The sequence below is a fragment of the Balearica regulorum genome, chromosome Z (assembly GCF_011004875.1).
Source record: "Balearica regulorum gibbericeps isolate bBalReg1 chromosome Z, bBalReg1.pri, whole genome shotgun sequence".
NCBI classification, from domain to species: Eukaryota; Metazoa; Chordata; class Aves; order Gruiformes; family Gruidae; genus Balearica; species Balearica regulorum.
The window spans coordinates 29,844,216-29,857,192 of NC_046220.1; the positions used below are offsets into that span (position 1 = coordinate 29,844,216).

The window sequence follows — 12,977 nt, forward strand, 5'->3', positions numbered from 1 at the left end:
TGGCTATTTTCACCCAAAATCAGATCCCCTTGGGGTACGCACCGGACTTCCCCATCCTTTCTCAGCACCCACCAAGTGTACCCTGGTCCCTGAGCAAAAGTAATCCCGCAGATGGGCTTGCCTTTGCCTAAAGCAGGGATAACCCAAACTGTTTTACCCAACCTATTCTTCATGCACACTACAGGAACTTTATCTCCTTCTACTGGGCGTGGAAATTTTGATTGGGCAGGGCCAGCTCGATTGGCAGATCCCCTAGTGTTAACTAACCAGGTGGCCTTTGCTAAATGTGTGTCCCAGTGTTTGAGGGTCCCACCACCCATTGCTCTCAGGGTAGTTTTTAGCAGTCCATTGTACCTTTCAACTTTCCCAGAGGCTGGTGCATGGTAGGGGATGTGATAGACCCACTCAATACCATGCTCTTTGGCCCAGGTGTCTATGAGGTTGTTCCGAAAATGAGTCCCGTTGTCTGACTCAGTTCTCTCTGGGGTGCCATGTCACCACAGGACTTGCTTTTCAAGACCCAGAATAGTGTTCCGGGCAGTGGCATCGGGCACAGGATATGTTTCCAGCCATCCAGTGGTTACTTCCACCATTGTAAGAACATAACGCTTGCCTTGGCGGGTTTGTGGGAGCGTGATGTAGTTGATTTGCCATGCTTCCCCATATTTATATTTCAACCATGGGCCTCCATACCACAGAGGCTTTACCCGCTTGGCTTGCTTGATTATGGCGCATGTTTCACATTGATGGATGACCTGCGAGATGGCGTCCATGCTCAAGTCCACCCCTCGATCACGGGCCCATCTATATGTCGCATTTCTTCCTTGATGGCCTGAGGTGTCATGGGCCCACCGAGCTAGAAATAATTCACCCTTACGCTGCCAGTCCAAATCCACCTGAGCCACTTCAATCTTGGCAGCCTGATCTACCTGCTGGTTGTTCTGATGTTCCTCAGTGGCCCGACTCTTGGGTACGTGGGCACACCTACATGACGTACCTTTACAACCAGCTTCTCTAGCCGGGCAGCAATATCTTGCCACAGTGGGGCAGCCCAGAAGGGTTTGCTTCTACGCTGCCAGTTGCTCCGCTTCCACTGCTGTAACCACCCCCACAGGGCATTGGCCACCATCCATGAGTCGGTATAGAGGTACAGTGTTGGCCACTTTTCTCTTTCAGCAATATCTAAGGCCAGCTGGATGGCTTTCACCTCTGCAAACTGGCTCGATTCACCTTCTCCTTCAGCAGCTTCCGCAACTCGCCGTGTAGGACTCCATACAGCAGCCTTCCACCTTCGATGCTTTCCCACAATGTGGGAAATCAGTGAAGAGGGCATATGGTTTCTCATCTTCTGTTAGTTTATTATATGGTGGGGCTTCTTCAGGACGTGTCACCTCCTCCTCTGGTGACATTCCAAAACCTTTCCCTTCTGGCCAGTCTGTGATCACTTCCAGAATCCCTGGACGACTGGGGCTTCCTATTCTAGCCCGTTGTGTGATCAGTGCAACCCACTTACTCCACGTAGCATCGGTTGCGTGACATGTAGAAGGAACCCTCTCTTTGAACATCCAACCCAGCACTGGGAGTCGGGGTGCCAAGAGGAGCTGTGCTTCAGTGCCAATCACCTCTGAAGCAGCTCGAACCCCTTCATAGGCTGCCAATATCTCCTTTTCCGTTGGAGTGTAGTGGGCCTCGGATCCTCTGTATCCCTGACTCCAAAACCCCAGGGGTCAACCTCGAGTCTCCCCTGGTGCTTTCTGCCAGAGACTCCAGGTAGGGCCATTCTCCCCGGCTGCGGTGTACAGCACATTTTTGACATCTGGTCCTGCCCGGACTGGCCCAAGAGCTACGGCATGAACTATTTCTTGTTTAATTTCTTCAAAAGCTTGTTGTTGCTCAGGGCCCCATTTGAAATCATTCTTCTTCTGGGTTACATGGTAGGGCTTACTCTCAAACTGTAATTCGGAATGTGCATTTGCCAGAAACCCACAACGCTTAGGAAGGCCTGTGTCTCCTTTTAGTTGGTTGGTGGAGACGTGGCTGCTATTTTGTTGATAATATCCATTGGGATCTGACGCCACCCATCGTGCCACCTTATTCCTAAAAATTGGATTTCCTGCACAGGCCCCTTCACCTTACTTTGTTTTATGGCAAAGCCAGCCTGCAGCAGGATTTGAATTATTTTCTTCCCTTTCTCAGAAACTTCCTCTGCTGAGTTGCCCCATTCAATGATGTCATCAATGTATTGCAGGTGCTCTGGGGCTTCACCCTTTTCCAGTGCAGCCTGGATCAGTCCATGGCAAATGGTGGGGCTGTGTTTCCACCCCTGGGGCAGTCCATTCCAGGTGTACTGGATGCCCCTCCAAGTGAAGGCAAACTGTGGCCTGCACTCTGCTGCCAAAGGGATCGAGAAAAATGCATTAGCGATATCAATTGTGGCATACCATTTGGCTGCCTTTGACTCCAGTTCATATTGAAGTTCCAGCATATCCGGCACGGTAGCACTCATCGGCGGTGTGACTTCATTCAGGCCACGATAGTCTACCGTCAGCCTCCACTCTCCATTGGACTTCCGCACTGGCCATATGGGACTGTTAAAGGGTGAGTGGGTTCTGCTGATCACTCCCTGACCCTCCAGTTGATGAATTAGCTTGTGGATGGGAACCAGGGAGTCTCGGTTGGTGCAGTATTGCCGCTGGTGCACAGCTGTAGTAGCAATTGGCACCTGTTGCTCTTCAACCCTCAGCAACCCTACAGCAGAAGGGTCCTCCGAGAGACCGGGCAAACTAGACAATGGTTCAATTTCCTCCGCTTCCGACACAGCTATTCCAAAAGCCCACCTGTAACCTTCTGGGTCTTTGAAATACCTTTTCCAGAGGTAGTCTATGCCCAGGATGCACGGAGCCTCTGGCCCAGTCACAATGGGGTGCGTTTGCCACTCATTCCCAGTTAGACTTACTTCAGCCTCCAACCGAGTCAACTGTTGGGATCCCCCCGTCACACCAGAAATAGAGGTTGGTTCCACCCCTTCATAGTTCGATGGCATTAGGGTACACTGTTCACCCGTGTCCACTAGGGCCTTGTACTCCTGTGGGTTTGATGTGCCAGGCCATGGGATCCACACAGTCCAATACACTCTGTTGTCCCTTTACCTCCACCTGGCTGGAAGCAGGGCCCCTCTAATCCTGCTCATCATATTCGCTGCTCATCTCTTGCAGAAAGGACTTAGAAGTCCCTTCAAGAGGGTCATAAGTGCGATCAGGCCTTCCACTTGAGCTGGGGGGCTGCCCGGTGGAAACTGGAGCAGCATCCTTTCTGGAAGAGTCCCTTTGTACAGCTGTCTTGCCTTGTAGCTCATGTACGCATGCCTGCAGGGTTGAGGTAAGCTTCCCATCCCATTTCCTCATGTCTTCTCCGTGGTCACGCAGATAAAACCACAGAATACCTCGTGGTGTGTATGCTCCATATCCCCTCTCTGGAGCAGAAAAACGCTTACTCCTAACAGCTGAAATACGGGTCTGTGCAGGTGGGGTGTACGATATATCCTCTTTGAGTTGCTGGACGTCCTGGGACAGTTTCTCCACAGCCGAGACGAGGGAGGAAGAAAGGCTCTCTTCATATTGCCGGAGTCGGCCAGCCACTTCATCCACTGTGGGTGCCTCTTCACTCTTCCAGTCAATTACTGCCAGTGAGTTGGTGTACGATGATGGTGCACTTCGTACAAATTTTCACCATATGGGTCGGGTACACTGGACTTTATCGGTGTCTGTGGGCAACTGTGCGTTGTCTGGATCATAACAAACCATTTCCCGCACAGCTAATTCCCTCAGATACTGGATACCTCTCTCCATGGTGGTCCACTTGCCTGGCTGACATACGACATCTTCGCTGAAAGGATACCCTTCCCTCACACTTGACAGGAGTCGCCTCCAGAGGCTGAGGGCCTGCGCCTTCTTCCCAATTGCCTTGTCAATGCCCCCTTCCCTAGACAAGGATCCCAGCTGCTTGGCCTCCCTGCCCTCCAGTTCCAGGCTACTGGCCCTATTATCCCAGCAGCGGAGCAGCCAGGTAATAATGTGCTCCCCTGGAAGGCGGCTGAAGTCTTTCCGCATATCTCGCAACTCCCTCAGGGACAGAGATCAGGTGATCACTTCTGGTTCTGGCTCTTCTTCTTGTTCTCGTGATGGCCCCGGTTCATCATCATCTCTCACTAAGCGAACTGATTTCTTTGTGTATTTCTTTTTGTGTATAGGGGTGACTGATACTGGTATGGGTTGATTTTTTGGCTCAGCTACAGTGCCTGTTGCAGGGGCTTGCGTAGCTGCAGTGCCTGTCGCGGGGGCTTGGGCAGCTGCAGTGCCTGTTGCAGGGGCCTGGGCAGCTGCAGTGCCTGTGGGTCCGCTCTCTCCCTCTGGATGGTGCTGTCTACTATCAAGCAGTGTTTGATAGATTGTGGCCAGGGCCCAGCACGCGCAGTAAGTTTTGTCTCCTTAGAATCCCCACAGCATTTTCCTTTCAAATATTCTACCATTTTATCAGGGTCTTGCAATTGTTCAGGAGTGAAGCTCCAAACCACGGGGGGGTGAAAAGGTCTCTAGATACCCGCCCATACTCTCCCACATGCCATGCCAGCCCTGACCATTCAGTCTTGGGGAAGATCCCTGGGTAATATTCTTGAAACAATTTTTGCTAACCCTGAACAGGAGTGGGAAAACATTCAGGAGACCTAGCAATAAGAATATACTGGTCTGAACATTCCAAGGGTATTCAAAATTCTCAAAAATTGTCGTGACCAACCAAAAGGGAAAAGGGGAGGTGAAAGAGTGGGAGAAGGTATCCCCCCCGTCTTCCCCATAGATTGGGTGCAATTATTAATCAATTCTGAAAGATATTGACTGAGGTACGGGCCTGACCGAAATGCTACATACACATACCAGCTCAGACTCATGACTGTTGATGATATCTTATCGTAAGTCATTATCACACAATACAACAATATGAGAACAGGAACCCCTCTCCCAGGGGTGATAAACAGCACCACAGGGATTACATAGAATAAACACGGGTTTACAAACCAGAGCCATGTGACCAAACAGAACATCATTATGACCAGCGACTGTTTCAATAACATTATAAATGCTTATAACAATTTTTCTTTAACACACTTGGGTCAGACTTGTCGTTATCACAACCCCTCGGGGCCCCACACTGGGTGCCAAAAAGGACTGAGTGGTTTAGGCCCAGCCGGCAGCTGAGCGCCACGCGGCCGCTCACTCACTCCTTCCCCAGCGGGACGGGGAGGAGAACGGGAAAAAACGGCAAAAGCCTCGAGGGTTGGGATAAGGGCAGTTTACTGGGACAACAAGGGAGAGGGAAAAACAATCAACAACAGTGCTGATAACAAATATTAACAATGGGTGATAATAGAGAACAATTTACCGAACCAACGACAGACCTACTGACCAGACACTCAGCTTGTCCCAGAACCGTGCTGAAACTGCGCCACCCCTCCCCTACCCGACTAGCGCCCGCCCCCCCCCCCCCCTTTTATGGTGAGCATGACGTCACATGGCATGGAATAGCCCCCAGCCAGCTTGGGTCACCTGTCCTGGCTCCTTGTAAAATTAACTCTATCCTTGCCAGAACCAGGACAGAAGTTGTGCTGATTTTGGCTGGAATAGAGTTAATTTTCTTCATGGTAGCTAGTATGAGCCTATGTTTTGGATTTGTGCTGAAAACACATGTGTTGATAATATAGAGATGTTTTCATTACTGCTGAGCAGTGCTTACACAGAGCCAAGGCCTTTTCTGCTTCTCACACCAGTCCACCAGTGAGTAGGCTGGGGGTGCACAAGGACCTGGGAGGGGACACAGCCAGGACAGCTGACCCCAACTGAACAAAGGGATATTCCATAACATATGATGTCATGCTCAGCATATAAAGCTGGGGGAAGAAGAAGGAAGTGGCAGATGTTCAGAGTGATGGTGTTTGTCTTCCCAAGTAACTGTTAAGCATGATGGAGCCCTACTTTCCTGGAGGTGGCTGAACACCTGCCTGTCGATGGGAAGTGGTGAATGAATTCCTTGTTTTGCTTTGCTTGTGTGTGTGGCTTTTGCTTTACCTATTAAACTGTCTTTATTTCAACCACGAGTTTTCTCACTTTTACTCTTCCAATTTTCTCCCCCATCCCACCGCAGAGGGGAGTGGGCAAGCAGCTTTGTGGTGCTTAGCTGCTGGCTGGGGTTAAACCACAACAGGAAATAAAGATTATTTTGCTTTACGAACTATAACAAAAATAGAGGCTGTAACACCAGCCTGGTTTAGATACAGCCTCTATCTAAACTTGGCAACAGTTAAGCAGGAAATATCTGGAAGTGAGGATAACTGGAAGATATTTTGGGCTATAGTTTTGCTTCTGTCCATTCCTTTATGTATTTGACAACTTGTTCTATATGTTGATAGTATATCTATGTCCATATCTGCTTAATTCACATCATCTAGCCAACATCAAGTCGGTAAATTCTGCAAGGGAAGGTGAAAATCACAGCTTTCAGTACTTGTAACTTTTTTCCACAAGGTAAAAAAAGAAAAAAGTTACCAGTTTGTCCCTGTGTTTTACTGATTTAATCTTGTCTCTTTGAAGAAATTATTTGTTATCTAGGAATATTTCTAGAACTAGTTCTAGAACTATGGCATCAAGTTGATTCTTTTTAAGTTTTACCATGTTGTTAGTGAAAGATTTAAATACGAGGTTAGTGATCCAATCTGATTATTAAAAAAAAATAATCCTTATTCCACTGCCTGTTGGTGATGATGGAGGAAAAAAAAAAACAAGTTTTGTGGCTTGCCTATGCCTGAAAGGTTTGATCTGCCCTGCTAGTATAATGCTATGTACAGTATCACCTTTTTAGGTAGTGTGAGAAAGAGAGAGGAAATGTTCTTTTACAGCGCATTAAGTTGCCCACTTTGATGTCTACTTCCCTGGTTAAGCAAGGAACAAAGACTTGTGAAAAAACTTGTAATACAGTGGAGAAAACAGACTTAACAAAAGGGAGGTTATCCTTTTGCTTTTCACAGTAACTTGTCAGCTCTCATATTTCACCCTATTTGGTTATTTCTTAATATCCTAAATCCTTTAGTCAAATGTGAATACATGCGAAATCTGTACTTTTGTAAAGTAAGAGTTAGTCATCATTCCAAAGGACAGCTTGAAATCATGACCTGTCTTCACCCTTAGGGTTTAGAACCAGATAAAAAGGAAAACTTGCTTTTCTATTTAACAGTCTGATAGGAAATGTTGTATTATATGAGAAACGACAAATTGTAACTATAATTTAACTTGGTTCTGATGGACTAACACCAAAGTAGTGCAACGCTGCTTAGAGGATTCTAGTAGCCCTACAGATTCATTATTCTAAATGCAGTTCACTTTAGCTGTAAATTTCTATAAAATACATAAAAATAAATTAGGTAGTTCAATGTGCAGCTCTGTCTTCTTACAGTATAAAAAGTAAGTTTGCTTGAAAGAGTGACTAGTTAGGAGCTCAATATTACAGTATTAAGTCCACTTTATTCTTCTTTTTGCACCAAAGAGTCATGTTAAATGGCAGGAAGGGGGAATGAATTTCATGAAAGGCACAAGAATGCAACTAAACTTAAAACAGATATTCAGCTATGATCTTGAAAACTTACTTAAAAAGCAGTGCTGCAGTGCCCAGGAGTATTCATTTTAACCTCTAACAGTGGATTTATTTCTGCCATTCCTATCAGGAAATTACTCCCACTGAATGCTCTGTTTTGTGCTACAAATGGTAGATATCAGTTATCTAAGCGAATACCTCTTGATTCATTAATCCATTGAATTTTGAAGAACATGCCTTTTTATTTTAAAAATTATATTAGCTGAATTATATCTAGAATAATGCAAGTACAAAGTAGTAATCAGTTAATGGCATTGTCCTCAAGTAATTGCAAAACTGTTAGTGAAAGAGCGAGAAATAAATTTTGAATTGATTCTCCAATCCATGCTTTACAAAAACTGTACAGTAATAATAACTACAATATAAACTATAAAACAGTAATAAAAGAGTAATTGACAGAAAAAATATACCCTCATTTTAACTTGCATTACTAAATAATGTTTTTCAGTAATAACATGTTACTTTCATTGGCATTTATTGTTTGGATTTGAAATGTGTAGCAATGATTTCTGAACTCCGGCCTGCAGAGACACATTTCTTGATGCTCTCACTTGTATTTTCATTGAGAAATTTGGCTACCTTAGAAAAATTTGGAGTTGACAGTAGTTGATCCTGCAGTTTTGGGAACTATGAAATACAGAATTCTGGGCAGGAAAGAGTTCTCTTTGCCTGTGGCAAAGGAAGTGTTTTATCATAGATGTTACATATTTGTTTTGGGCTTTTCCTCATCATTTGCTAAAATGAAATTAGTCTTTATTTGAAATACAGAATGAGAAGACAAATACTTTCCCAGTAGCTTAAGGAATGTTACTTCTCATCTGTCTTTTTAAGAAAGCTACAAAAGTAAGAGTCATGGGACATATTTTCAGTGAGCATTTCATTGAAGGGCTAAATTTAGACTTGCTTGTGTGTGTTACTTGAATACCTGTTTCATCAGCTCATCTCCTCTCTTTTTTTTTTTTTTTTTCCTTTCTCTTTACTAAAACCCCTTCCCTTTTTCCCTAGTCAGCTTTCAGCTTTGACCACGTCTATAGGATGGGCTTACTGTGAGAATAAATGAACAGAGTATGAAGAGATGTGATCAGTAGAGCTTATAACAACATGACATCCTCATATAGGACATCTATTTGCAGGCCAAAGTTGCTAGTCTGGTTTTGGTGGGTTTCTTTGCAGCACACAGCACAGCTTCTTAGTTGCATCCATCTGATTGCAATATACTGTAATTATGAAATCGCATTAATAAAACCACCATCATTTAGATAAATCCTAGTTTGCTGGTTTGCTTTGTCTTTAAAGATAAATATTTTTTTAAATATGATTTTGAATTGGCAAACTTACCACACCACTCTACCATAACAAAGCAAACTAAAAAAAGGCATAAGCACACTTTGTCTTTTCTTGTTTTTAATACTGTTGAATTGCTTTTCAGTACTTGAGTGCTGAAGGTAGCAACATCATTATTGTCACAGATGTTCAGTGTCATATACATATTACCTTAACAATGTATTTGTCAGTACAGTAAATCCTTTTTTTGTTTCTGGTTTTACAGGCAAATCGTACCTGCCCAATTTGTAGAGCTGATGCTTCGGAAGTGCATCGTGATTCAGAATGACCAATCTAAGAGCACAAATCTGGTTGTGTGTTCCTGGTCGCATGTATATACGAACTATCTATTGAACTTACCCGTGTGGCTTCCAGCCTACCCTTTACACAAAAGGGTCAATGGACCTTACTTTGCACTGTGTGACTTAATCAATTACAAAGCTTATAACTAGTCTTCACAGTTACGGGATTGTTATACTAACAGTGTGATTGGAACTCCAAAGATTTTTTTTTTTTTAGCTTAATTTTGTGTGTGCACTAATGTTCCCTGGGTTTTGTGTGATCATTCCGAGTGTTGCTGCGAGATTACTGTGGATGTGATCTTTTAGCATGTGCTTTTATATAAAAAAAAAAAAAAGTGGTAGCTCTAAACAATATAGCAATCTACCTTATATAGAGCCTTCAGATACTGTGAGTGGGAATGAATGGTGTGAATGTGTGTTTGCTTGTGAGAGGACGCATGAAGCGTGCTTGTGACTGAGTGTGCATGTGTGTTTGAGAACCTATATACCAGCATGTACTGAGAACGTATGTGTGTAGTAATAATTATGCTGCAATGTATAATCTTGTGTGTTATTTAAACAGTACTAGTACTGTACACTGGTTCCTTTCCTTGTGTTTGCAGTTGCACACTGAATGCAATGGGTGCAGCAATTACAGACATTTAGTATTTCCTCTCCAATGTACTTACAGGTATAAAGACCTTTCTACCTACTATTCAAACAGCTGTTATGCGTCCCCTTCATTGGAGGCTTTAAATGTGTACCACTAAAGAGTGCATTGATTGTTCATACATGAGTGACCTTGGGGGTTTTAGCATATCTTACAAAGTCTGGATTTTTAAATGGCTGATTTACAAGTCATTTTATCAATGTAAAGTTGCAATATTGCACAAATCATTTAGCAATATTAACATTTTCAATTGCTAATAGGAGTGTCAATGCTTTTCTGTTGTCCTTTTAAATTTTTCTAGCTGGGTTTGCCAGTTACGTACTTCTTCCATGAAAGGAAGCAGAAAGGACATTGAGGGTCTTGTGCAACAGCTCTTTACTTTTGGCCATTGTATTTGCTAAGGACATACTCTTTTACCTTATATAAACATGTGTTTTAATCATATACATTCTTTGTCATTTCCAAGGGAGTTTGTATAGAATTAAAATAACTTGTTAAAGGTTACAATTTTATTCCTGAAACATGATGAATAAAATAAAATTTCTAGCATTTTCTCAGACAAGTAGAACTTCTGATTTTTTTTTCATTATATGACAAGAGAAGGTGAGTTTTGGTCACTAGCTGCAGAATTCAGTTGTCTTGATGCTGCTTCTTGCCCTTCTTATTTCATGATGAGTGTAATATGAAGAAGGAACTCCCTTGGTTTTTGCAATCAAGTTTTCAGAGCGCTCCATTGTAGGAAAAGATAGGAACACCTTCCAGAACAGTGCTGTGAAACAGGAGGTGACAACCTCTATTCAAGTGCTCTGAATAATGTTTTATTTGAGCTATTGAAAAAAATTAGCTTCATTTATAACATTCAGACTGTTAAATGTTCTAGCAAAATATTTAGGTCTGCATATACCACAGTTATTCAAAGGACGCACTTTTTGCAGCAACATTGTTCTCCTAAATGCTGTGTCATTACTTTGGTTGCAGCAGCACAAGTGGCACAATTAGCAATATTGCTGCACCTTGCTGCCAATCTCAGCTTTAAGTTTATTCTTTATAATTTCTGATGCTTTTGTATGCTGGTATGCTTTAGTATCAGTTATAATTTCAAGCAGTGTTAGATGTTCTCCATGCTGATTTCCCTCTTTGAATATTCTACAGACCAGTCACAGTTCTGGGTGCAGATAAAATAAAAGCACAATTTTGCCCTATTTCAGATGCTTTTCCCTCTGTTTAGTTATGCAGGTAGTTCTCAAAAATAGTGAGTCTTTCCATACCTATCCATACTTAAGAACACTAAATAAATAAAAATACTATTACATTAACTTCAAAATATTAGAATTTGTCCACTCTTCCAGTGGCTTTTCACAGTAACACCTAGCAGGTTAAATTACATGTAATAAAATTTATTTTTTTAACAAATAAAATGTTGTTTAAAATCACATGCCACGTATGTCTCACAAAACTTAGGCTCTTTTATATAGCTGCAAAAGAAAAAAAATCTCTGTATACAGATTTAAACATAACTAACACTACTGTGCTCAGTATTCAGTTTAAAGTATGGAAAGAGGGCACTTTTTCTAAGCTAGATACAAATGAACAAGACCTATTCTTCTGAAGCCAAGGGAAAGTAGTCCTCTTTCTGGAATTGGAGAAATCTTGATATGTAATGTCCCTTTTTTCCCAGTAAAACTCTGTGAGGAAGTGGGAGGTCTAGGAGATGGAGGGTCTAAGTTGGTAAAATCTTGAAATTAACTGTTGCACTCTTATGGCTCATCTCTTCTGGAAAGGTTCTTTTGTTTGCATGGGACTCTTGCAGATGTATGTGGACTTGCTTCCTGTGGTTAGTGTGTATAAACAGCACACATGCATATGTTCTGAATCAGCTCAGACAAGCTACAACCAGGTCCTCTCACTTGTGGCTGTCAAAGGAGGGGGATTAACATTCAGCTGTCAACTGCCATGTGTTATGCACATTTGTGTGTAATTCCACAGCCTGCCATGGTGCCTGGCAGCACCTGAATTCCACGAGACTTTTTTCCAAAACCCAACAACCTGTAATATGTTTCTTTTATCATATTGGCACTGCTGTGTTTTTTGCATAAACTGTCAGTTTAATTTGACATTTCAGCAGATACCAAGGCCTACAGATAAGTCCAATGTCTCATTCTGTGATTTTCTTTAAAAAAAAAATTAAAGCCTTTTGTTGTATACTATTTTGTGCAGGCTCTTGAATGTGATTTCACAACTGTTAGCACATTGTGTAATACTTGGGATGAGATTTACCAACTTTTTAAATTTTAATGGTAGAAAATACATTTTTGACTGAGTTATCTTTGGGCCTTTGTAAAAGCTGTGGGTTTTTTTCTTTGTTACCTCATTTTGCTATTTGTGTTTCAGATTTGCTAATGATTATGAAAGCTTATGGGTTTTGTTGGTATCATATTTTGTCAAGTGTTTTCTGTAAAGCATACTTTATTGTATCATTTAACATTTAGTTTTAAATATATTATAAATATCTGTAACCAAATCATTTGAAGGCTTGATAAATTTTTAACAAAATTTGTACATTTTTTATGAGAGTTACTAGTAATGCTTTACTAGGTAGTGCAATGAATTTTTATTTTTAATCCCTGTGCCCAATTTTGGAGTTGAGAGAGTTGTTCAGTAATAAATGTATGATGTACACTTACACAATTTGGTCCTGTTCTTTCTCTTAAAAAGAGGTGCATTATTTCCTTTCATTACTCTGCATATTTCTGTGCATGATCATGCAACTCTAGAAATTGGCAACACACTTGTGTAGTAGGGGGAAGTTTTGCTACCTTAATTGTAATGCATGACAGATGTTTTTAACCTACTTTGAGAGATCATAAGAAAATAGTGTGAAATGTTATGTCATATTTTTGAAAGTCTAAAATAGCTATAATTCATAGAACTCAAAGCCTTGTCTAAAGATCAGCTTTCTAAAGATGTTACTTAGTCAAAGGAAAGTTTGCAGGGATGGAGGTATA

The 12,977-nt window shown here is 42.2% G+C and overlaps 1 protein-coding gene across 9 annotated transcripts in view; it reads left to right on the plus strand.

Moving 5' to 3' along the window:
* The window catches only part of RNF38 (ring finger protein 38), a 151,410-nt gene extending 139,413 nt beyond the window's left edge, over positions 1-11,997 (plus strand). For all 9 annotated transcript variants that reach the window (XR_012832920.1, XR_012832921.1, XR_012832922.1 and 6 more), the window contains one exon: positions 9,248-11,997. Coding sequence is in view for 6 of the 9 variants with exons in the window: in XM_075739286.1 (XP_075595401.1) it covers positions 9,248-9,310 (63 nt within the window). In the remaining 3 variants the exon portion in view is untranslated. The remainder of the gene's footprint in view (positions 1-9,247) is intronic.
* Positions 11,998-12,977: the final 980 nt, after the last annotated feature.